At 41.9% G+C, this 26,676-nt stretch overlaps 2 protein-coding genes across 6 annotated transcripts; both read right to left on the bottom strand.

The window, feature by feature from the left end:
• On the bottom strand, positions 1-19,215 carry LOC146668781 (uncharacterized). 5 transcript variants are annotated; one of them, XM_085410777.1, is made up of 9 exons: positions 18,971-19,210; positions 14,092-14,328; positions 11,074-11,171; positions 9,236-9,308; positions 6,556-6,894; positions 4,688-4,900; positions 4,109-4,582; positions 2,339-2,401; positions 1-2,048 (listed from the first exon to the last, which is right to left on the bottom strand). In XM_085410777.1, the coding sequence occupies exons 2-8, from the start codon at positions 14,162-14,164 to the stop codon at positions 2,355-2,357; spliced, it is 1,317 nt and encodes a 438-aa protein (XP_085266903.1). In that variant the 5' UTR covers positions 14,165-14,328; positions 18,971-19,210; the 3' UTR covers positions 1-2,048; positions 2,339-2,354. The 5 variants fall into 5 exon arrangements, with proteins under 5 accessions (XP_085266903.1, XP_085266899.1, XP_085266900.1 ...); XM_085410773.1 differs by having other exon boundaries at positions 4,109-4,900; positions 18,971-19,211; XM_085410774.1 differs by having other exon boundaries at positions 4,109-4,900; positions 14,092-14,257; positions 18,971-19,211.
• LOC146668780 (ras-related protein Rab-33B-like) lies at positions 19,041-26,637 on the bottom strand. The gene is made up of 3 exons (XM_085410779.1): positions 26,069-26,637; positions 23,252-23,430; positions 19,041-23,163 (listed from the first exon to the last, which is right to left on the bottom strand). The coding sequence occupies exons 1-3, from the start codon at positions 26,285-26,287 to the stop codon at positions 22,836-22,838; spliced, it is 726 nt and encodes a 241-aa protein (XP_085266905.1). The 5' UTR covers positions 26,288-26,637; the 3' UTR covers positions 19,041-22,835.
• Between the last annotated feature and the right edge of the window lie 39 nt (positions 26,638-26,676).

Genomic DNA, 26,676 nt, shown 5'->3' with positions numbered 1-26,676 from the left:
CACACACACACACACACACACACACACACACACACACACACACACACACACACACACAGTATTCTTTGTTTACATGTATACCTATGTGAGATGTTATATGTTAATGACCCTATGCATATTCATGTAACCTCAATAAAAGAGCAGTGTTACGGGAGAGAGAGCAACTGGGGTCAAGTGAAGGAACGGCGCCTGTCCGGTCTCTCCCGTGCACGAGAAACATGAAGAACTTTGCCTACTTCGTGTCTTGCTTTGCAGTGTAATTATATTGTCTCCAACGTTCCAGCGGATGGGTTCAAGCTACAAACCTATCACTCGCACTCTGGGGCCTGGATCTCCTCCATGCCTCCTTCATGCCCTGGGGGACGGGGCTATGGCTCTCTACATCCTCTTGCAGACCATTACATGGGGAAACCATTTGAATACAAGCGCGCTGATCCACACAGGTGTGCACACGCGTGTTCACTGTTCGTAGACTTAAATTACACCTTTCTTGGCTGCTACTTCAAAGCACATTGTGCGCTGTCTGTCCTGCGTGCTGCACAACAAAATTTTATATTTAGTATTTACTGCTGTTTACACTTAGCTAGATTAATGCGATGGTGTTGTGTTTAGTATGTTGCTTTGTTTTTTTGTTTTTTTGGCTTGTTTTCTATTCTTTCTCTCTCAACAGGTGATCCAGGAGATTTTTTTCCCTTTCTCACTGTCCCTCTCCTCTTCTGTTTTTCTTTTCCTTCCTCTTTCTTTCTCCCTTTCCTATCCCTCACTCATGTCTGTCCCGTCTGTAACAACTGAAAATAAAATAAAATAAATAATAAAAACAAAGGTCGATCAAATGGACCAATACGGCAATGCCATGATGATCCATTTGGCAAAGTAAATCCATTGGGTATCCTTGTTGGTCTTCAGACAACAATTCTGACGGCTAAAGAACCAAATGGGACAGGCAAAAAAACCCAAAACAAAACATACCGTATTATTGGCAATATGGACCAAGCTCTCACTGTGTTGCAAAAGAACTGAACAGCCTGTAACAACAAGCACAATAACTCATACTTGAATGGATCGATAGATGGATTTCTCACATGCTCAGTGTTTCTTCCTGTCTTGTGGATTGTTTTTTATTTTATTTTGTTAGTTTGTTTTGGGTTTTACTCATCTGTCTGAATATCCTGATTACTTTCACCTGTGTCTCATTCTCCTGTTTTAGTACCATTTCGTTAGAGTAACACAAAACTGGTTAGCCCCAGGTGTATAAATAGTCCTGCCCTTTTCTTCTCTTCTCTTCTCATTTTTTTAAGTAACCAATATTTGACAACAGCATAATAAAACTGGAAATTCCCAATATTTTTAGTGGCCCCCACATGGCCACCCCTATGGAAAAAAATTCTGAAGGTGCCCCTACTCTTCACTTCATTGTCTGTAGTTTTCCTCTTTAGTTCTCTGTGTATTTGCTCTTTTGAATTTTGTTATCTGTTATTGAATCTGATGCTTTTCCTCGCCTTTATAAATCTATTTGTGCAGTTCTCATTTTATAAACTTTCTCCTGTTTTAAGATTGGTTTTTGTAAATATTTTGAAGAACTTTGTAACTCTGGTTCTGAAATAAAGTTATCATATGTATGTGAGCTGATATGAGCAGGTAAATCACACTGAGGTGACACTCCCATTAAAAATTCTTGTCCACATTGGCAAACTTATTGTCTATAAAAGTGGTCTATCACCGTGCTAAAATACACCACAGTATTACAGTAACCCACTTCCACTGCCTACTGAAAGATTTAAAGAAGCCTCAGCTGATCATGAAAGGTTTTGCAACAGTGGCACCTAGAGGACATGATAGGAATCACCTCACAAGCACTAATACAGAAGACAACTCTGATAACATTTCAGAAAGGACGTTTGAGTCGGTTACACCTGCGACTACCTCTATTCATGTTTTTTGTTTTCTGCCGGTCGCTCTGGCTTAGTTGACAGATAGGCGAGTGTTGTGGAAGGCACACTGTCTGTCCCGTCACGACTGGGCTATCACCACCACCATCGCCTCCATGGCTGCAAGAAAACAAGCACAACTTCAACTTAAAGGAGACAGAAACGCATTCACTCGGTGTACATGACTGTAGGATTTTGCAGTGCACATTTTCTACAGTTTAAAAAATAGGATTTTAAATATTGAATTCACAGCTGTGCAGCTTGAACTATCTTTTAACATTTGAAGCAGAGAAAAGTGTCTGTGAATGTTTATGAGACCCACTGGAGCTGTTACAGTGTGAGCTGCTAAAATGTGTGCATATTTGTCCATTTAGCTCTCTTTAGGTCTGTGTACAGCTGTGCTGCTTTACCTTCTTAACTGTAAAATTACATGACTGAGCAGCGTTTTACAGTCCAGTTAGACTCCTTTGTCTCTGTGGATACAGGCAGAAATACATCTGGTCAGAGCCTAATACAAGAAAGGCTTTACTGCTGTCTTTGCTTGCTTGTTTTCGAGGGCAAACTCGAACAGGGATACATTTAGCGTTTGGGGGAGTTCACAAAGTTTTCACGAATGAGTGGCAAGGAGGCCGTTAGGGAACCAGTGAGTGACCTACTACTTTATTTATTTACTGATAATGTGTTGTATTTGGTCATCTGGGAAGGTTCATCAGCTTTGATGGCCATAACTTTGGTCTTGTTCACCTCTGAGAACCTGAGGTTTTGCCTTCCTGTGGTGATTCTTTTTATTTTTATCTTAGCTTTATCTAAACGTAGTATAACTCCCTGTATTTATCCAATGATTGTGTTGTTAGTTTCTTTTTTTCTTTGAGATTTGATTTTTGTGTTTGTTGAATTTTTGGATTCCTGTTTTGATTTTTTGATCTTCATTCCTTGGAGCTCTGCTTTGGTTCTTGTGTTTCTAGCGCCCTCATTGTTTCCCTCTCTCTTTGTTTCTGCACGAGCTCCTCTGATCTCTTGTGTTTCCTTTTTTATGCCATCTTGTTTGGCGTTAGTCTCAGTGTTCTTTCCTTTTGGCCGTTTCCTGTTTTACTTTAACAATTTGATAATTGTTTTCTTTTGTGTGATGTTTTGGGTTTCACTTCCCAATATTTTATTCTTCATATAGTCACAATTCCTCTTTTTCCCTGATCCTTAAACAGCAGTAAAGTGCAAATATATTAATACACACTACAAACTAAGTTCAAGACCTTTTTATACTAAAAGATAAAACTTGTTTGTTCAACTTGATAGGGAAGTGCTACAGAAATATCACCAGACAGAGCTGTAAGTCTACTGAATTCCTCCCCGTGTCACTGTGGCTGCACTTCAAGTCACACAACTATGAAGTCAACATACCAACTTATCCTTATTTTTATGTACATATTACATAAACATGCAAATAAAAATGATGACATCACCATTGATTTCATATACCATCACTGCTGTTTTTGTGTCTTTGCAATTATTATTATTGTGCCGTGTGATCAGCCAATATTTACAGTGCTGTGAAAAAGTATCTTTCCTCTTTTTGATTTCTTAGTTTTTTTTTGTTTGTTTTTGTTTGATTTGTTTTGTTTCAGATCATCAGACAAGGATAACCCAATGAAATACAGATTTTATATTTTTACATTTATTAAGGAAAAATGGTATCCAAACCAACCTGACATTACCTGACAAAGTAATTGCCCCCTCTTGTTAAATCATGAATTAACCGATTCACTGTGTGCATGCCCAGGACTGACTGCTGGCAGACCTGCTTTACCGAGAAATCCCAAAAATAGAAGCTGCCTGACAAGATAAAGTAGGCTAAAAGCAACAGATCCTGCACTCCAGGTTCCTCTTTGTCTTTTGTTTGTTCAGTTTTGTTCGAGCAGAACTAAACTAAACTAAAACCTAGGATTTTAGTTTTTGTCTGATTTTTGCATTTTGAGGTAAAACTAAAACCTATTTGTTTCAAAACTACAATTTGATATTAATACTTTCAATACTGTTTTAACTTTGTGAAGTGGTAAATAATTCTCACTTCACAGTTTCACTACACTGTTGATCCCTTGCTTCTCAGACCGGGTTGGGACATACTACAGATGATGCAGAATTTCAGCCGAAACAGTGTTTAAGTGGAGGGTTTTTATTCTTACTTTGTGCTGAGGCTGCATCCTTGGCTTCTTGTGAAGTATCCACAGCACCATCAGTGATCAACTCCTCTCCTACAGCAGCAGGTGGCGCCACCTCCTCTCCTGCTGAGGGAGCAGAGTGGCAGGAGTGGCAGGGTTTCTCCTCATGCACAGGAGCTCCTGATGTAGGCTCTGCTTCTACAACTGAAAGAACCTTTAGGTCCGCTCCAGCGGAGGCTGCTGCCAGCTGAGTCGTGCTGACAGCAGCTTCAGCTGTCTCCTCTGCAGGTGTTTCAGCTGCTGCCTGGTCAGCTGGTGAAATCTCATCCAGTGGGGCAGCTTCACTGGTGACTGTGGCCTCCTCAGCAGGAGCAACATCTTCAGCAGCGATGGCCTCCTCAGGAGCAGGTCGAACTTCAGCCTCTGCCTCGTCCACAGTGGTCATTGGAGATGTTGTTTCTTCAGGATGAGATCCAGCCGCTGCCTCCTCGTCCACAGCTGCAGCCAGAGCAGATGTCACCTCCGTTATCACTTCTTCAGCAGCTGGAGTCTGAGCATCTTCTGCACTTTTCTCACCCTCTCCAGACTTCACCTCCTCCTCACCTTCTACAACTGCTCCCTCTTCAGATGCTTCCTTGGCCACTGCCTCTGAGGCTTCTTCCAAAGCTTCTGTTTCAAGCACCTCGTGTCCCTTTCCTTCACCTTCAGTTTGTTGGACAGTCTCCATCGGATCCTTCTCACCAACAGAAGCTGCGGCAATTTCAGCTGTTGAGCCGGTCAAGAGCTTAACATCTGTGAGCAGCTCTGGTGCGGACTCTGATGGAGGGAAAAAGACATGAGGTAATGGCTGAGAAACAGGTTTTGATGAAAAACCTTCTAGCTGTTAAAAATCAACAGATTTACTTCAATGCCAACATTTTAAAATCTACTTTAGTTTTGCGCTAAATGGAATTTAAAGCCTTCTCACTAATTTTTATGAATGAAAAACATAATTTCTTACATCTTCTATTAATTCAACTTACCTTGACCAGGAATCTATAACTGGATATTTTACAGTCACCACAGGTTCAGGCACTCTACAGAAGACTACAAATCCCAGGTTTAATGCAATATACTCTTTTCTGGTATTGTAGACACTGACTAATTCCTTATTCACATTCTTATATTGTTCTCCAGATGAATTTCTTTTTCAAACAATCAAGCGTAAACAAGTATTAGTCATATCCCCTCTGTGCACTTGCAACCATGTGTTTATTTTTGCATTTATGTTTATTTTTCAGCATTTTTTTAACAGAGGTTTCTTTCTGCTCATTATTCTGTGAGTGGGAAATACTGTGAAATCAATTATGAAGGCTGGAAAAACTTCTTAGTTTGATGGCAGTCGAGCTGAAGCCAGACAGGAGCATGAACACAGCACAGGGATTCTTCAGGATAAGGAGCTTTTCTACAGGAAGTAGGTGTTTCTACTCCAAATACAATATTAATGGTGTGGAGCGACAAGCAAAAACATCTGAGAGACTAAAGAAAATCTTTATTACAGCTGTACCAAAGACCATTTTCAATGCACGGACATAAGGGTGAATGCATTTTCTGTAAAAGAGGAAAGAGACAGCAGCAACAAAAAGAGAACTTTGATTTTTTAGGGAACAAATTGGCAACAAAATAGAAATGTGTGCCAGGCAAATAAAGTGAGTGCAGGCTGGTGTAGCTGTAGAAGAATAATATGGATATGTGGTAATGATGAATATGAGAAAGCATCTTACTGCACGAGATTTTTAAAAAAGAAGACAAAGTAGGAAATGAAGTTTTAACCACGTCTCACTCTGTGCAAAAACTGTTTTATAGTTTGAGAACACAAGACCAGCACTGCAGTCTGCTAACAAAGAGCTAACTGGTTCAGGTAACTCTTCACGGTGAGTTTAGAGGTTGAAAGAAAACATGGCTGAACACATAAAATACCATCTAAACCTGCTGGAAAGGAACAAGAAACAGGGCTGTCCTGTTTTAAGAGCACTTAAAATCAGATTTTTCGAAAGCATTAATTACCAACTTAGTTCTGTCCATTATATTTACCCCGTGTACTGTACAGTATCCAAATTATAATTTGGATTTCTTCCTTTTTGTGATAGATTTTCTATACGGACATAATTTTCCACAGTGGCTCTAATCACACAGACTAATTCCAGATGTTTTTGGATGTGAAGCATTAGGAGAGCTAAGGGAAGGAGGGGAGCTGAAAACTGGACTGATGAACCCCCAACAGATTTTTTAAAAAGACTGAAACTACTTTTTTTCCCCCCCTCATTATCAAAAAAAATTGGGTTAATGAGTCTGTTTTTCTGGGGCAGGGAGGAGGGACAGAGCACATCCAACTGGGTGAACTATCGAGCCATCACAGGTTTAAGCAGCCACCTCTGCAGCAGGGGCCACCTCGGCTTCAGCAGGTGGAGTGAGATCTACTGCTGCCGTACCAGCGTTTTCTGCCACAGGTTCCTCTGCTGGGGCCTCCACAGCCACTTCAGCAACCACCTCTGCCTCCACAGGTGGAGCGGCGTCCTCCGTCTCTGCTGACTCAGCTGCCGTCTCAGCTGCTGCCTCTGGAACGACCGCCTCAGAGACGGCGGCGGCGGCTTCTGCTTCTTCAGACGCAGCTTCCACAACAGGTTCAGCAGCTGTCTCTCCTACAGGTTCTGCAGCAGCAGTAGCCGGGGCCGACTCAGCGATGACCTCAGCAGCAGGGGCTTCCTCCTCCACCGGTGCAGGCTCAACTGCAGGTGGAGCTGCCTCTGGTGCTGCCTTTGCTGAAGAAGCTGCAGCGTAAGAGGCCAGAAAGAGAAACACGTGAAAGATTTCACTCTAGTACATGTTAGCTGTATGATGCTTGTTTTATCTGTGCCTGAATAAAGTGTTAACCTCTGGAGATTAAAGATGAAAGCAACTGTGCACTTTTATTAATGCAGGTTTCAGTAGCAGAGAAAGGAGGCTTAAAGGTCAAGACTTTAGGTCTTTGAGGACTAAAAGGTGACATAGCTGCTGTTAAAACTGTAAACATGAGCAAAGTGAAGGATAATCCTTATCCTAACATGTCAGTGAAAGACAGAAATATATTATTACCACTCCTATAACTGCTTATTGAAGATTGTGGAGTGAAAAGGTCAGAATCAAAGCTCAGCACGACTTCAGTCAGCACTTTAGAGATAAAGTTTAACGTCTCAGTCTCCAAATCTGAGCTAATATTATAGACATTTTTGGCTGTTGCCATATTAGATTTCTGAAACCAGTATCATTAACTGGGAAACAGAGCACATGCGTAGAGTACTGAGTTGTCACTCATAAGTTAGACTGGCCTTACATCATACACTTATTTATTTTTTTTATTTTCCTCTAACAGACCAATCGTACTATAATGACATAAACCCAGCTGGAAAGCTTTTTCTGAGGTTTTACATCACGTGAGCGGTAGGTTTGTTTTTCTCACATTTTTGTTTACTGTACTGGTTTTTACAGCGACACAATTCACCCCCTACTGGCCATTAGAAAGAATGCAGGTTTAACTCCCACCTTTCAAACCTGTAAACTACGTCAATCTTTCAGTCTATACTGTTCCTTTCAAGGAACTTGGACTATTTTGCCAAACGTATTTACTCACGGAGCTCAGGTGTTCCACTCACTTCCATGGCCACAGGTGTATAAAATCAAGCACTATATACTATGGGGGCATTATAACAAAGTGGAAGTGATTGGGAATGACAAACTCAGCATTGAAGTGGTAGGCCAAGAAAAATCACAGAGCGAGTTGCCAACTGTCTGACTTGTCTGACTGCATTGTGCCAAGTGTAAGGTTTGGTGTAGGGGGGTTTATGGTGCACGGCTTGTTTTCAGGAACTGGGCTCGGCCCCTTAGCTCCAGTGAAAAGAACTTAATGCTTCAGCACAGTAAGACGTTTAACTGTGTGGCAACAGTCTGGGGATGGCTCCTTCCTGTTCCAACATGACTGCACTGCAGTGCACGAGGCAAGGTCCATAAAGACATGGATGAGTTTGGCGTGGAAGAACTTGACTGGCCTGCACAGAGTCCTGACCTCAACCTGATAGAACACCTTTGGGATGAACACAGTGATGTCGGCCTTCTCGTCCATCATTGGTGTCTGACCTCAGAAATGCACTTCTGGAAGAATGGTCAAAACTCCCCTAAACACACTAAATGTTATGGAAAGCTTTCCCATCTTTGTTATAGATGCAAAGCACGTCAGGTTAATGTGTGCATTCAGCTCCTTAAAGACCAGCGGTGGTTTCCTCTCCATCGCTGTAAGCAGCAGCACTTTGACTTCTTATTTCGGAGTGAAAACAACACTTCAATGCTGCATGATCACAACTAACCCACTGACAGCTGCTGCTTAGCACCATTACAGCACAGTTAACGGCTCTGGGCACAGCGCCATGGCCTCTCCGGGCTGAGTAGACAAAAATTGCGCAGACAGAAATCAAAACAGACAGGCACGATGAAGCCATTCAGAGTGATCAGTCTACCGTGCAGCTGGTGAAGCTGGAATCAGCCCTGAAATACATTCGCTTCTTCCTTTCTGCTTTCTCTGTCTTCGATTAAACAGTTACAGACTCCGACAGGCTGTCACACCTTGGGGAATTTTAATCTTAATAGCACAAGCTGAAGTAGCACCATTTTAACCTGTTTTAGAGAGGAGGCTCACAGTGAGGGATTTCTTTGATAAAACCGGTCCTTTTACAGTCATGGATGGTGTTTCGGGGCTCTTCATTCATCGCTGTGTTTGAACCCACACACGGGAGCTCTGTGGGGAGTTTGCACTCTCTCACTGTGGCTGTGTGAGTTTCCTGTAGGATCTCCAGCTTTTCTACTATCAAAAACAAGCTAGGCTGGTGCTGCCTATCCTTGAGTTTCACATACTGGTTAAATAGAAGGTTTGAAAATCATTTAATTTACAAGAAATTAGTGTTTTAAGTTGCATATCAGACCATCTCTTGCTTTAGCTGCGATCACATAAGTTGAAATCGGTGTGTCTTGTCTGTGCAGCGTGTACGGCTTGCACAATGTCATGTTCACAAAGCTGAGTTGTGGGTAACAGTGTTTGTTTTTGAGTGTGTGTGTGTGTTTGTGTGTGAGAAAGTAGCTAACCCTTCGCCGTGGAGCCCATGTTGGCGAGTCTTTCCTCGTAACGCTCGGTATCATCGTTGACCGTCTTGTATGCCTGAGAGAAACACAGCAGACATGTACTCATTACATTCCAGCACACAGCTAATGATAACGGCACGAAACAAAATCCAACCTCAAGCTGACATTTTGTCCAACATGGACCAACACAGTCAGACACACTTGTTTGCTTTGCCAAGAGCCTGACGGTGAATGGGTGACAAATTTGACCGAACAATGGCAGCAAAAAGGGAGAGATTGTCAAAAAGCACAAAGAGCCTCTTTTGTCCCGTCCAGCGTCTGAGCTGTGGTAACGTCTGCAGACCAGCCTGGCTTCAGACTGCATCGCTCCCAGTTTGCACCAGCAAGGACAGAAGCCTGTAAAACTACCAGGTAACTGCATATATCCAGTACAGCAGCTTGTTGTTCTGGTTTTGAATGAGTATTAAAAAAAACGCACTAGAGGATTTTGTTTCTTTGAAGATGTAAAAAGAGAGCAGACCTTTTTTACACTCCTGTATAACACTGAAAAACACGAATTTATTGAAAAGTAGAAAAAGGGGGATGAGTTACTTTCATTTCCAGCTCTGTGTTTCTATTCTTGCACTAGCTTTGCATGACTAACACTTCAAAATAATCCTCAGTCATCTTGTATTGGACCTTGAACCTCTCCGTTCATCCTCTATCTTAACCCCACCACCCCCTCCCTTTTGGAAAACTTTCTTCACGTAAACAACTAGTTCAAAATCTCTGCACACCTGAACACATGACAAGTCTTTAACGAAATAACTGAATATAACTGCTGCACGTTTAGCTAAACTTTGTGACTTAATACATTTATTCTCATTGAGAATGTGTGCAGCAGTAATATTTAATTATTCTGTCTCCTGTAAACCACGTGTTTAAGCAGCAGGTGACTTGTGTGCCAGAGATGACCATATTAGGGATATCCTCTCCCAGTGACATCACACAGAGCCAAGAATAAAAAAAACTGTGTGAAACAGACAAAGGTAAGGATTGGTCAACAAGTGTTATTTGATCATCTTAAATTTAAAGGTTACTTGTAATGTTGTAATTCATGTTAACTACAGTGAATCTGTAGTACTAGGTGGTCTTGTGCAGGTTAACCTCATTTTGCAGTGATGAGGTAAGCCAGGTGCAGAGCACGCAGTGGTTCTTGTAGGTTCTCATACTCTGGGATGGGCACCTCTGATCGGACATGAACAACCAGGTGAAAATGATTTTCTTCGAAGGGGAAATAAATTAATTTAATGATGCTACTGCACTGATGACATGCACCTCTATTTATGTGAAATTTAACATGGATTTGTTTATGTTTAACTACTGATTAAAAAAAATACAGGCTGTGAGGCATGAACTTTTTCAGCTTTTGAAACGAAATGTGAGGAAAAGTTTGAAAAAAACTGGGTTAGATTGATGTTAGCAGTCATCAGTGTTCAATTTAGACATGAATCCCTTTGTGGTGGCAGCAGGATGGGCATCTGGAGTAGAAAGTGCAAAATCAGTGTATAACACCTGCTTATTACTGAATTACCTTGTCTAAATCAAGAAAGAGAAGTAAACCTCAGAGCAGCAGCACACAGGGCAGCTGATCACGGCTCATATAAAGGAAAACAACACAAATAATGAATATTAATACAAATGATCGCAAAGATTTTCTTTTGCCCACGCTGTAGCACAAGTTCAGGTTCCTCACCTGAAAAATCCATGTGTAACACCTGCTTACAGCAGTCAAAAACAGTACACACACGGTGAAAATGTGGACTTACAAACCATCGCCTATAACCTGATCTGATACTCACATAAACAACTGCAGCAGTGAGGCCGCCGCCACATAAAACAAAGTACGTCATGTTGGTGGAGCCTCCAGGAACACCGAAGGCCATGTGTCGCACTGGAGCTGTGGAGAGACACACACGGGTACAGTTATCCGGCGAGCTTGTAATAAAGACATTTATTTATATAAACACACGTAAGTGCATTTAAAATGAGAATCAGTACTAATACTGGAGAGTCATGGATAGAAACCACTACAGCTCTGATACTTTGTGAGTTTATTTTGTTCAGAAAACTGTCGCTCCATCACAAGCACGACGGGCACGAAGAACAGTGCATCAACAGCGTCAACATGTCTCCATCCCTTAATCCAGTTACACAATACAGCCCGGTCATTTGTAGCAGAGGAGATGGAAAGATTTAGCAGCAGCCAAGCCAAACACTGAATCTTTGCTTAAATTAAACCCCCGGCACACACGCACACACACACTACACAAACACTAAGACTTCCTGAATGATGATCTCAGATTTGCATCAAAACAAACAACATAAAGCAATGGGTTCAAATTCATATGGAATAGTCATTTAGCACAAATCAGGACTGCCGCTGTGGTGTTGGTGACGAGTGCTGCTGCAAAAAGATCAGCTGGTGTTTAAAGGTGGTGCAAGCAGGTTGGCATAAATAAAAATCACACAGCCTCAATCTAATCTCTTCCTATCTGGACCTCTCACTCTCACACACTGTGAGAGTGTGCAGTCACAGAACACAGGGTGCAGCACATCTCACCCCTCTTTGTTTGTGTGTGTTCATGCAAATCCTAACCCATCCTGTCACTTTTGACTTTTCCACTGACTGACATTTAAACTTTATCGATTGTTCTTTGTCATCCAGCACATACCTCGCCAGCCACTGCTTTTCACAAGGTTGAAACTGGTTTAATAATAATACAAGAAAAAGGCTTCTCTTATAAACGTCACTTTGTTCTCACAGGTTCAGAAGAACTGCGCCAAATGGCCTAGACACATTTTGAAATCTTAAATGAGATCCATTATGCTTTTGCACATTTTCTGTCATATATTAACTGTTAGAACGGTGGATGTGCATATTACTATTTACTAAGGTTTTAAATTATGAGGTGAAAACAATTCCTGTGAACCAAAAGTTCAAGCTTCAGCCTGCTTCAAACTATTTTCTACTGTTGGCTCTGGATGATGTCAGTGAAAGCGGACATCGCTTACATCAGGCACACAGCTCTGGAAGGAAGGATTGTTTTGAACCGTGGATCAAGCAAAGCTACTCTTGTAGAGCACTAGAGATAAAAAATAAAAGCATAATGTGTTCCCTTTAAAGTAGCTGAAATGACACCGTGAACCCAGAAAGCACTAAGGCTTAACTCTATCTACAGCCTCATTCATTGGCTTCAAAAAGCTTTAAACTGAATTGATGTAATTGTTTAGCTGTTCTGCCAGAACCTAACCAAACATGCTTTTCCTTCAGTGCCTAAACTTAACCAATGAGCTTTCAGAGCTTAAACCTTTGATGGTAGTTTTGAGTGAAAGTAAACAGTGAGAAAACACATAAAAGTCCCAACAGGATATATGCATATAACACAAAGTCTGTGTCATGTCCTGTTAAACCTGCATGACTGCAGGCAACTGTCTGACTAAACCAGGGTTCTTCTAGCATTGCTAGTATGTCTGGCCATCATACAGACCTTTTACATTTATATGCTACATCTGTTTCCTAAAGTGACTCTTCAGCATCGTCTGGAGTTCATGCGTGAGTTGTAAAAATGGCTTCAGTGAGCTTTAGAGATGCTTTTAGATTATTTTTATCTTTGGGCAGAACCATTTCCCTCCTCTTCCCACTCTTTGTGCTAAGCTGCAGCTTTTACCGTCCCATCAACCTTTTATCGAAGCCGACTCGCTGTCTCTGTTTTTGACTTTATATTTAAGAGCACTGTGCAAAGTTTCACTGCAGCTACACTGAATTACAAACCCAAAACAGAGCTGAGGTTTGTCCTCCCTCCTGCTCTAATACCAATGACACAGCAGCACAGTGCAGGGACAGGTTACTTATACAGGTTATTTATACAGGTAATCACTTAATCCTGGCTGCTGGGTTCAAGCCTGTAAACATAGACACGCATGTCAGGGAACAGCAGACAAGATAGACATGTCTGAGGACATGATGGTCAAACAGGAAGGGACCTGCTGCATACTTAGGATGCAGTGTGTCGAGCTGGTGTGTAGTTAGAAAGCAGTAGCAGTATTCACCTCCTTTCTTTCACATCTTCTGGGGTTTAGTTTTTTGTTTTTTTTTGCCTGCTTGTAAGTTCAAAAACACAAAAACCTTCTATCGTGGCCAGATGTAGCCTGGTTTGCAGCATTTTGCCACAGCTTTCTCAGCAGGAAATTAAAGCAGCAGCAGCAGAAGCAGCAGCTTTGCCTCGGGCTGAATTCCACAAAGCTCTGATCCCAAACTAAAGGATGATCCGGGCCAGGCAGGCAGGCATGCGTGAAAACAGAGCCAGTCTGAAATATCCGTCATTGCACGCTCTCTGGATTCAGATTTTAAAAATAATTATTCTGAAAAACAGATGTTTTGTTCACTAATAGGTTATAAACGTTGTTATCCAGATAAACTGGATTTAGGACGTGATTTCATCGTCTACACTCCTTAGATGCATCATAAAGAATCGCCTTTAATTGTTATTTTTGTTCAAATATTGGATTAGTTATTATTTATTGTAACAAAGTTGAAATATGTAATATTTCAAGTGGTACACTTCTGTGTGTTCCCAGAGCACACACCTTCTTTATCAGACTGCTGCAGCTCGACTGGAAAGCCCGCAAGTGCGTCTCTTTATTGGACTTTTACTTTTCCCTTTCTCAACCCACAAAATCATTAAAAAAATAAAATAAACTGAACTGGCAGCAGCAGAAAATAAACGAGCGCAACTATTCTATAAACTCTACTTAATTACTCTAATTAACGCCACAGTAATAATTCCTGGAAAGTCCCATTAAATGTCCTGACTCACCGTATCTGGGTGTCGGCTTGAAAGACCTCCGTGCCAGCGGCCCGACTCTCTGCCATGCCCGTCTGCAGAACATGATTGCTCGGGTATCAGCTGCAGCTAAGCGAGTTTTTCTCCGGCAGGTTTTACAGCGAAATGATGGGAAGCGCTCAGCTGCTGCTTACCAGTGCTGATGGGAACAGAGCACACCCCCATTCAAAAGCAGACAGCTCCACCAGCACGCCCCCTGCAGACGAGAATCTAACAGAACACAAATAGCAGGAACTGAAGCACCAAAGAATGAGCAGAGCTGTGATTTGTATTTTCTCCTGGTGTTTGGATCCTTCTGAGGCAGATGTTGACCTCCATATATCATATAATCCCCCTCTTCCTTCATTAAATCATTCTGCCCTCTCTCTCAGCTGTGACTGTGAGAAGGAGAGATCCCGCAGGCTGGTTTTAAGCGCATCACATTCTAGTTCAGTTGCATGACAACGTCAGCTCTGGTTGCGTAATGCGATCTCTGTCAGAGTGTGCACGGAGTGACAGAGTCAAGGACAAAAGACTGGCCTGTAGATCAGATCTGGACATCCATAAAAACACAACGCGGACGTGAGACTTTATCAAAGTGTAGTGGCTATCTTTGTTTCTTCTTGGAGTTCTCTATTTCTCTTATATCTAAAATAAGAGTCTGGATGGACAAGAGGCTGTTTTACGCGTCGGTTTGTGCAACAACGACGGTAAAACCATCGTGTCGCTCCGCCATTCGCTTACTTTATTTCTCACAAAACTTTCACAACAAAAGCACCATATCCTTTTCAGGCTTTTCAAAATAAAACATGTAATAACTATAAATGGCGCTAACATTCCGGCCCCTAATTGTTACTGCTAAGGCATAACAATTACATATTAACACAATAAAGCGTCATTTAATATCAACACTCATAATCTAACTGGCTTAACCAAACATTATATGAAACATAAGTCATATGTGTTGAACATATATCTGTTACACATGAGGCTGATATTCAAACTGTTGCCTCCATTTCGAGCAACAAACATAACTTGTCGATAGGCCTCTCCAAAACGCTAGTTTTGGTTTTGACAAACACACGTCTGACAAGTCCATGTGAGTCTGGAACTGTTCTCTCAACCTTTCCCATTAACCAGGAACTTCTTGGTGCACTGTCATCAACTATGAGAACAACATCTCCTGGTCTCAGATTTCTCCTAGTCACTAACCACTTCTGTCTTTCTTGTAGAAGCGGCAAATACTCTTTAGTCCAACGCTTCCAAAAAATGTCTGACAGGTACTGCACCTGTCTCCACCTTTTTTTTGCATACAAGTCCTCTCTTTGAAACAATCCAGGTGGCAGTACTGGCTGCCCTTTAAGAAGAAGTAGATGATTAGGTGTAAGTGCGTCTAAATCATTGGGGTCATTAGACGCTCTTGTTATTGGCCTGCCGTTGACAATTGCTTCAACTTCACATAGCAATGTCCGCAAGCATTCATCATCCAGAGGTTGCTGCTTTAGGATCTGGTTAAGAATTCTTCTAACTGAGCGAATTTGTCTCTCCCAGATTCCTCCAAAATGTGACCCTGCTGGGGGGTTAAATATCCAGGTGATGCCCTTTTGCATGAGCATTTCTGAGATTTTTGAATGATTCCATCCCTTGATTGCTTCACGCATTTCCCTTTCTGCACCCACAAGGTTAGTGCCATTGTCTGATCTCATGACAGACACTTGACCTCGTCTTGCAATAAACCTCCTGAATGCATTTATGCAAGAATCAGTCTCAAGTGAGTGGGCAACTTCTATGTGTATTGCTCTAACAGCAAGACATGTAAACAATACACCATATCGCTTAACTCTGCTGCGCCCATGCTTGACCTCAAAAGGTCCAAAATAGTCTACGCCCACATTTGTGAATGGAGGTTTGTCAGGAATCAGGCGATCTTGTGGCAAGTTTGCCATTCTTTGTTCACCAGGTTTCGCAGATGTCCTTCTACATGTTACACACTTTGACAGGATCTTTCTTATTGCTGAATCTGCCTGTGGAATCCAGAATCTTTCTCTCAGCCTGGATAATATGTAATTCCTTCCTCCATGGCCTGTTTCTTGGTGAATGTGTCTCAGAATCAAAGTAGAAACATGATGACCTTTAGGGAGAATCACTTGATGCTTAACATCGGCTGGTAGTGCAGACTCATGCAACCTACCGCCAACCCTTAAAACTCCATCCTGGACAAAAGGATCCAGCTTCACAATGTGACTGCTCCTTTTAAGCTTGTCACCTTTTTGAAGACTTGCAATTTCTTCTGCGAAGCTTTGATTTTGACAAAACTTAACAATCTCAGTTTCTCCCTTTGCAACATCTGCAGTGGTAAGTGAAGATCCTTTAATACATGTTTTGAACTGCTGCATTTGACCTGCAACCTTTTCAAATTTCCTTTTAGTGCTGTCACAGCCACTTGCTTGTGACATGAGAAGCTTCCGATGCGCACTTAACCTGCCAAGCAGCTGCTTGAATGTAAGTATCCAGGAAACTGCCTTTTTTAGACGGTACCAGTCTGAATAGTGAGAGATCAGTTTGTTCACTGGATTTTCATGTAATTTTGTAACATCCACACTCATTACCTCTTTGACTTCGACATCATTTTTTGGTATTTCTTTAATGTCAGGTGGAATTGGCCAGTTTTTCTTATCTTTTGTCAAAAACTCTGGCCCAGCAATCCAGTTTGAACACTTCATGAATGTCTCTGTGTTCATTCCTCTTGAAGCGTGGTCAGCAGGGTTTAATTCAGAGTTTACATACATCCACTGACTTGGTTTTGTGTTGTCTCTAATAAGTGACACTCTATTTGCTACAAATGTCTTAAATCTGATGTTCTCGCTGGAAATGTACTTTAAAACAGTGCTACTGTCAGACCAAAACACAGATTCTTCTTGTGGCATTTGAAGCTCCTTTCTCATGAGCTTGTCCATTTTTACAGCAACTGCAGCTGCTGTCAACTCCAGACGTGGAATTGTTATCTGCTTCAGAGGAGACACTCTGGACTTGCCCATAATGAATGAGCAGTGAGTTTCTCTTTTCTGGTTTGTGATACGAAGGTAAGTAACGACTCCGTAACCTCTCTCACTGGCATCAGCGAAGTGGTGCAATTGTGTAGATATGACCACTCCAAATCCAGCAGGTTTCAAACACCTGTTGACGGTAAAGCCATGAAGTTTTGAAAGCTCTGAATGCCAAACTTGTGACCTTTGAGCCAGTTCAGCTGGGATTTCCTCATCCCATGAAATCTTCCTGCCACATAGCTCTCGCAGGATGATTTTTGCTGTCAGAATGACAGGAGACAAAAAACCCAATGGGTCATATATTGCACTTACAAATGAGAGGATGCCTCGCCTAGTCTTTGGCACAGGTTTTTCAGTTATCCTGATCTTGAATACATCTGTCTCTGTGCACCAGTTCACTCCTAGGACTCTTTCCTCTGGTAGTGCATCATGTCTCAAATCCAAATCTTTCATCTCTTTTGCTCTTTCCTTTTCAGGAATGGAAGCAAGGACAACTCTGCTGTTGCTCATCCACTTTGTTAAGTGAAATCCTCCACTCTCACACAATGCAGTCAGGTCCCTGACCATAGTACATGCCTCTGTTTCATCTGAAACTGACAGAAGACAATCATCTACATAAAAGTTGTTCAGAACAGCATTAACTGCTGCTAGTGGCATTTTTTCTTTAGCATCTTCTGCTGCCTTTTTTAGTGCATAGTTTGCACAGCTTGGGGAGGATGTTGCCCCAAACAAGTGCACCATCATTTTGTATTCTTGCAGAGGTTCATTCAAGTTCCCATTTGGCCACCAGAGAAAACGCAAAAGATCACTGTCCTCTGGAGGTACTCGCACCTGGTGATACATAGCTTCTATGTCTGACATCAAGGCAATGTGATCCCACCTAAACCTTGTTAGTACCCCAATCAGTGTGTTAGTTAGGTCTGGCCCTTGCAAGAGTTCTTCGTTCAGTGATTTCCCTTGAAAGGATGCTGCACAGTCAAAAACTACACGGAGTTTTCTTTTCTGGGGGTGGTACACCCCATGGTGTGGTACACCCCATGGTGTGGTATGTACCAAACTCTCTCATTTTCAGGGGTAGTCTTTGTGTTTGGTACCTGAACTGCGTAGCCTTTATTCAGCAAGTCAGACATGAAGCTCTGATACTCCTCGTGAAACTCTGTGTTTCTGATTAATTTTCTTTTCAGATTCTCTGCCCTCTGCATTACTGCACTGCGGTTGTTTGGCATTTTGACAGCTTTGTTTCTCAAAGGAAGACCTATGCGATAATGACCATTAATCCTTTCAGCTGTGCCATTGACAGAATCCATAAACATGATGTCTTCTCGTGACATTTCCTGTTTTTCCTCAGAAGCTTTCTCTGGAAAATCATAGTTGAGCTGTTGCATCAAAAGATTCTCAACATTAGTGACAGAGATGCGATTTACTGAAACACTCAGCTCTCTGTCAGAAGGAGTAGAGCAAGAATCTCTCTTGAGAGGGCCATTGATAACCCAACCCAGGACTGTTCGAACAGCATATGGACCATTATCGTTACTATGAATAATCTCCCATGGTTCCATAGCCTTGTGCACATCACATCCTATCAAAAGTCCAATGTCTGCGTCTGAATGTGGGAACTTGATTTGCCGAAGATGTGGCCACCTTTTTTAAATCATCCTGTGTAGGGATGTTCTCTCTAGACACTGGAATGTCTGCATGAGTGTAAATGTCAGGAAGATCTATATAGGTGTTCTCATTTAAACCACACACTTCTAATCCTGACAGGTGATAACTTGTCACCATCTTTTCTTGTCCCATTGTGCGAAGCATGAATTTTGTCTTCTTACCTTCTACACCCAGTTGTCTCATCAGTTTCACGATCTCATAGCGATGCAGTCGTCTTGCTCGGGAGCATGATGGTTTTACTTAATGTAGTGGCTATCTTTGTTTCTTCTTGGAGTTCTCTATTTCTCTTATATCTAAAATAAGAGTCTGGATGGACAAGAGGCTGTTTTACGCGTCGGTTTGTGCAACAACGACGGTAAAACCATCGTGTCGCTCCGCCATTCGCTTACTTTATTTCTCACAAAACTTTCACAACAAAAGCACCATATCCTTTTCAGGCTTTTCAAAATAAAACATGTAATAACTATAAATGGCGCTAACACAAAGTTTGACTTCTCCTGAACTGACAGTAATCACTTATATGCAAGGTCTGTGTAACATCCCATAATATGTTCGGTTTTATTCATTTAGTACCACCTCACAAAAACAACAGGTGCTTTATATTCAAAGGTGTAAATCACAAAAACCACAATATTAAAGCGAAAAACTCATCTGTGTCCAGTTGATCCTCCATAAGCACTTGGCGATGGCGGGGAGGAAGAAGTCCCTTTTAGTAGGAAGCGACCTCCAGCAGAGGCAGATTCAGCAAGGCCAAATGCTGTGAGCAGTTAGGACGTGAAGGAAGACAGATGACATAAATACAAAACACTAAGCACAGAAGAGAGAAGACAAAAGTTAATGACACAAGAACGTAGATGCAAAAAAGTCCACATAATTTGGCTGTTCCATCCATTGTAAGGTTTTACATTTGTAAAAATATAAGTATGCATATATCAATTACATTGACGCACAATACACACGAATCAAAAACAGGTCACAACTTTGCAATCATAAAATATTTACAATAATTAAAAACTTTGTAAAAAGGCTTTTAATTTAAAAAAAAAATAGGAATAGCTTATAGTTAATAGTACTTGGCCTTTTTGTGGCAATTACTTTGTATTATTTTTGTAAGTAAAATAAAATGATTGAATCTTTACAGTGTGCAGGGTCGCGGCAAAGCCTTAAACCTGTAGCTGAAGTGGAAATTTGAGATAAAGTGAGTAATTTTACTCTGAGATGTTTCCTGTTCAACCATCATACATTGCTGGTTAGGTCAGACCAAGAAGTGCCAAAATATTATCTCATTAAAGTCAGACTTAGCATTTTTCTGATATAATGGACATTGTGTTATAAGACTTAGAAAAGACATCAGACCCTACACTCGCTTCATACTGAGTTCCCAAGTCATTTTTTAGTCCCCAGTTTAAAACTCATTAAAAACTGTTCAAAGTTTACATGCTCCAAGCTAAACCCCCAATTATCAGGAGGCCTTTCCTCTCTTGAACCACCTGCAGGAGCTTCATAGAGCTTCTTTTGGTAAGTTTACAGGTGCAGTAAACGTACAAAAACAGCAATTAAGATTTTACTTAAAAATCTCAGATTAAGGAAAGCAGCCTCTCCTCTGGTTCCACTCTTCCCTGCATTCAGAGAGACACGCCTACTTCTGAGCTGTTGAATGTTGCACAGCTGTGATACTTTCGTGTGTGCACACGTCCTTAATCATGTGACAAGCTCTGAATCATCAATTAGACAAAGTCGTGAAACCACATGTGATGCACTTTTCCAACACCCACATCACGCACAAGACCCGAGCATGACTGCTGCCGAGTCCGCGGGCAGCCAGGATGAGATGGTGATGCATCAAAACAGCACCAGCTCATATTACACACTTAGTGAATCACATATGTGTTAAATATGTTTTATCCTCCAGAGAAAAGGACCAGCTCACCACAAGATTACATTTAAGAAGTTTTACCCCAGAACCTCTAACTAATCGAATCAGAAAAGAGCCATTTAGATAAAACAATAAAAATTAATTTGACCTTTCTGTGATAAAGAAGTATATTCTGAAAACATTTAATGAAGCATCTGTTTATAAACAGCCTGAAATGTCTTGAGAAAAATATGTATTATTTTCCACATTCAGTGAGTCTGTACATGTTTACCACAAATCAGATTCAGAGGAAAGGCAAAAACCGCCACGTTTAATGTCTTTGTTTTTCCAGTAAAGTGTCCAAATGCTTTCACGCCTCCTTCTTCTTCTCATCTCATTGGAACTATTTGAGTAAATTTTAACTGAGTAAATTTCACTCTGTGACCCTTGGATGGGCTGCATGTTTGACACCCCTGGCACAGGATGATTTGACTCAAAGTTTTTAAGCACTGGAGAAATCAGAAGCCGAGATGTTTGCTTTCTTTTGAATGTTATTGAACCAAATGACACGGTGACTCATTATGGTAGATGGAGGCACAGTGCCAGGGTTGGTGGGTGTGACAGTAGGAAGAAAAGACGTTGCACAATATCACACTAAGAGTCAGTTTTTCCAAAAGCCTGGAGTTATATTTTGGTGCCATCACATCCCAGAGACGGCTCACATCTTTGCAGCTGACATTTCCAAAACGAGAAAACTCACAGAAAGAGCATCCAGACCAGCGGTGTCAAACTTACAGCCCAGTTTGGCCACTGAAACCACAGTACTGCCTCAAATAAACACACCTGCACCGCTCCTTGGGTTTACACTTTGAGTAATAAATACACAAAAGCTCATTACCTGGACTTGGTCATATAATTAAAACCTGAATTCTTTTTTTAATTTACAGAAAATTTCTTATGGACCCACTTTAAAAAAGAAAAAGAACGAAATTCTGTGGTGAACAAGGAACAGATTTAATAGTTAATCTTTTGCTTACTTTGGTGTACTACACTAGGCTGTTAGACCAACAAGAATACAAGTAAAAATCAAAAACTGTTGACCTCCTGCTTTGCAATTTTCACATTTTCTTGACTGGACCCTTTGACTGGCTGGTTCTCTGTTTACATCCCTGATTGATACGGATAAAGAGCTCATTCTCAGAGCTATGTGCCTTGCTTTAATGCATCCAGTCATATTGGACATGTTGGATCTGTGGTATCAGTTCCTGGGTGCACATTCAGTCTGAGTCAGTGAATAACAGCAGCTGAGGAAGCTGTAAGTTTAATGTGACTCGTGCCAGGTAGGAGTTTAGCATTTGGAGTTGAGTGCGCTGCTGAGTTACAGGGTTTTCTGTTAAATTCTGCGAAAGTTGAGCTGCTCGTAGACGATTGCATTACGTTGTATTTATGTGTGAGAAGTAATCGCCTGACACTTTCTAAATCCACAGTCATGGCTCAAAATTTTCATGACTATTTACTCCATGTTGGTAAATCGCAGCCCTGTTTCTGAGCTGTTATTTTACATGAATTAAACGTGATGTGGGAAAGCAGATCGTTATAGTTCGCGATCTGTCACACGTGTATCAGAGTTCCTGATAAATTATCTCTCTAGCTTTAAATCAACTTGCAGAGTGGGCACAATGTCACAACAATGTGTGAATATCATGCATTTTTATTATTTTATTCATCGTAAAAACAGAAATAAAACACCTTTTTATAGAGTCCTCATCCTGCCGTGGTTTGCATATTTGTGCATACGTCACAGATGGAGATTACACACCTGTGCTTCCTCACTCATAGCTGCTCCTGCAAAGCCTCCTCTCTCCTCGAGACGCACTGTAGGCACTGAGATACAAGAAGGAAAGAGGAGACAAGGAGGCACAAAACAGGGAAATGAGAAAACCCTGAGCTCAGCCACTGGGACCACACACGCTGAAAACAAACAGCGTCACTGCATCGAAAGCTCACTTGCATGTTTACATTCACAGTATTTTATTTTGCAGCTTTTATAAACACTGAGATCACAAATATACACTAAATTTCTGAGTGGCACGTTTTGCATTTTTAAGAGTTTAAATATTAAAGTTCTGTGTGAGAGTGACTGGATTGGCATGTCCTCGTCCTCCTCGCTCTCAGCAGCAGGTCATCGGCTCCTTCTCGGCCTTCTTGTTAGCGAGTTTAAAGGAGCCGCTGTACGCCAGGGAATTCGCTGTCGGGAGTTTCTTCTGTCTCTTCAGCTTGAGGCTAACAGCAGTGACGATGTCCTCCACATTATCCTGCTGATACAGTGCCTGCCTGCTACCTTGTTGTCCACTTGTGCCTTTCTTTGGAGGATCCTTGGCAGATGTCTCAAAGAAGATCATGCCGTGGGCTTTGGAAAAGCTCATTGCCCGATCCTGGCTCACCTGGCTGTCAGTCTTTTTGGGGTCACGGAGGTCGCTCTTATTCCCCACCAGGAATCTGAGAGGAGACGAGGAAATGAAACGTCACAAAGAGTCTGGTCCAAGTTAAACAAACACTTTTGCACACAGAGAAGTGATGCAGGTACCTGGGTATGTCCTGGCCGAGGGAGTGCTGCCGGCATTCTTCTACCCAGGAAGTCAGGCTGCTAAAGCTGGCAGGAGAGGTGACATCATAAATGAAGAGCACCGCGTGGACGTTACGGTAGTAGTGTTGCACCATGGATTTACGAAAGCGCTCCTGTCCGGCTGTGTCCCACAGCTGGAGCTGATGGTGAGGAGGGGAAGTAAGAAAGGAAAGAAAGTGAGAGGTTGATTCTTCTTGAAAGGTGGTGCTGGCACAAGCACGAGGAAAAGGACGGAAGGAACAGTGAGGAAGTGTTGATATTCGTTAAACTCAGTGACATGCACAGAGACATGAGTCATTTCTGAGAGGGAACCAAAAAAAAAAAGGAATAAACAAGCCGATCCTGTTTTTTTTTTTTTTAAACCAACAATTTCTCTTCAAGGCTTTGTCAACGTTTATTCAAAGTTTCAAAACAGACCCCCCCCGACCCCTCAGAAATACAGTCCTCATGTCTGCAGAAAAGACATTAAAAATAACTACATTAATGCAAAAATAGGGAAGAAACTTGACAGAGGGGCACGCAGACCAGGAGACATGGCACCCAAAAACAATCCCGAACAGAAATCTGTGGAGGAGCTCTGAAATGCCAAAGTTGGTGGCCTTGGCCTTTAAAAGCCAATCAACAGCTGAAACAGCAAATGCATTAGCCAGTCATCCCATTGCACTGCACGCCTCTACATGTGATCTTAGTAAAGATGGTGGTGAGTTTATTAATGTAACTTATTGGATGCGCAGCTCTTCGAGAGTTTTAAACCGGAAACAAAACATGCTGTTTGTTCGGTTCTCCTGTGGGATGCAGCCATAACGGTGCAAACCTGTGTGCATGTGTTGTCTTCCCATTCAGTCATTTAGGGGCTTCAAATAACTGTCTGGATTCGGACCAAGATGGCGGCTGAGCTGCAAACGGACAAAACCAAACAGGTCCCAAAGGTTAGACGTGGCCTGTGGACCAGACCTTCTCAATCTGGCTACAGTCAATATATTCTTGCCCACACCTATAACTGATAAGGAGTGGTTAGTGACACTCTGAGGAGTGCTGGTTTTCTCTTAGAGACAGGGTGAGGAGCTCAGTTTCTACAGGGGCGCCTCCAGATGCCTCCCAACTGCTACACGAGATATTTCAGGCATGTCGAACTGGAGGAGATCCAGGATGCGATAGAGAGATTCTGCTTCTTAGATTGCTCAAAAGCACGTCAGGGTCTACCTAGAGGAGCGGAAGGAGGTGAACGAGTTCTGGACATCTCTGCTTAAACTCCTGCTGCAAAGACCTGGACCCAGTGACATGAAAGTAGATGGATGCTTCATCAGCAACCTAAGCAGTGGTGCATATCAGACTTTAGACCCGATGTATGCCAAATTACATTTTGAGTTCAGTGATATTTTTATCTTCTAATCTTTTTTGATTCAGTTGTCAGCACATTAGCCTCAGTCAGTGAGTCAGTTTGGGGTGAGGACTCTGGCCACTCCTGATCCCAGTGACTCCTGAAACAGAAGCAAGCATCCCAGGAACAATACTGTTGGATCAAATCAGCATTAGCAGGTGGCGTTAAAGCATATTCTTATAAACTATATGAAAGGGTTTACTTCCTGAAACTTTTTGATAAATATTTGACTTGATGTGTCACCACTTTACGAGCCACTCATGTACAGAAGTTCAGTATTTTAGGTAATTAGATCTATGCTCTGAAACTCCAAAGGCAACATTTAAAATATGCTTACTACCCACACCACCAGGATCTAGTCTTTACTTGTTACCATAGAGCTGGGAGTCTGAACAGACCTGCTTGAGGCAGGACCTGAAGTAACTGCCTCTAAAGCTCTGAAACACTTCTGAATTATTTTGGAGCCGCTTATAGAAACATTACTAAAACATAAATGATTCATCCTGATTATCTGGTTTTCATTATCACTGAATTTCAGTTCAATTGAATCTTAGGAGTCGCCACCCGCTGGTCATTAGAAAGAATGTCCATTTTACGGTTTGACTGCACTGGATGGACCTAGAAAACTTCTGTCGACTGACTTGATCACGAACTTACGGTTTAAGATCCTGGGCTGTTGTTAAACTGTGTCAGACATTGGTAACTAAATGCACCGCTAAGCAAAAGGGAAAAAATAACCTAAGGTTACAAATCCTGTGTCACCACTCAGACACACTTCCTCTATCATGTGGTCATTTCAAAAGACCAACTGAGACTCACATTTTTAGTTAATACCGGATTCGATTTTCATTTCAACAAAACAAACTTTCTTCACATCCTAACTACAGCCTAAAAATCTAATGTGTGTTTTTGTGGCTGTGGAAGCTCGCAGTGATTTAGAGGCTGACACAGGTCTGCAAACACAAGCGGGTCTGCTGATTTTCTGCCATCCAGAGAATTTTTCAGTTGTTCAGTCTGGGACAAATAAGTGTGTGTTAATGCAGCAGAGCCACACTGCAGTGTAGACACTTAATTAACAGCGATCCTGAGAACATCAGGACAGAGGAGATAAAAACGTTTTAACAACACATAAACACGAGGAATCGAAGCCCGGCTCACACGTGCTTATCCGTTTTTCCTTTTATCATGAGGGTAATTTGAAAAACAAACAAATGAACTCACAGAAATTATTTCCAAAACTTCAACAAACCAAAAGTTACTTAATTGTTTGGGGATTTTCAAAATAAGAGTTTTAGCTATGCGTAAAAGTTGTCGTTCAGAACCCTTATTCGGGCAAATATCTCCAGCTGGGTTCATTAATGCTAGCTTTTTAGTGGTGGATGATAATCACCAGTTACCTTGATTTTCTCTCCATCGATTTCAAGCACTCTTTCGCGGAAGTCCACGCCGATGGTAGCCTCCGATCTGCAGGGAAACTCCCCGGCGCACAGTCGGTGGGTGAGGCAGGTTTTACCCACCCCGGAGTCTCCAATCACAAGCACCTTAAATGTTCGACAGCGGGTTAGCAGTGAGGAAACACTACCCAAAGAACTGGAAAACTCGAGAGACGAATCCATGTAGCCCGAGTCCTTCAAGGTAATAACAAAGCGCAAAAATGCGCACTTGGCTTCAAACGGCGTCTCCAAAGATGCAGCCTCCCCTGACCAAAACTTCTGCAAACACAAAATCTTCTGCTGGTTTCGAAAACCTTTCCAGCAACTCCGTGCAGACTATTCACAGTGCTGCCCAGCGTGGGTGTGAGGAGGAGGACCCGGCGTTTCACTGTGGTGATGAGGGTGGAGAATCCAGGGTCTCAGCTTCCTGGCACATTAACGTGATTGGCTGCTTTTAGTTCCTTTCCCTTTTAAGTGTTTTTAATCCACAACAGCGCGGGACATGGTGATACCTTCTCCTAGAAATAACAGGTCATCTTTTTTTGGGGGGGGGGGGGGGGTCAGAACATAAA

This window comes from Rhamphochromis longiceps, linkage group LG6 (assembly GCF_057381845.1).
Source record: "Rhamphochromis longiceps isolate RC_006_pf linkage group LG6, R_longiceps_female_GT1.1, whole genome shotgun sequence".
NCBI lineage: Eukaryota > Metazoa > Chordata > Actinopteri > Cichliformes > Cichlidae > Rhamphochromis > Rhamphochromis longiceps.
The sequence above is the reverse complement of the archived record's forward strand: the minus strand, read 5'-3'. Positions and strand labels throughout refer to the sequence as shown.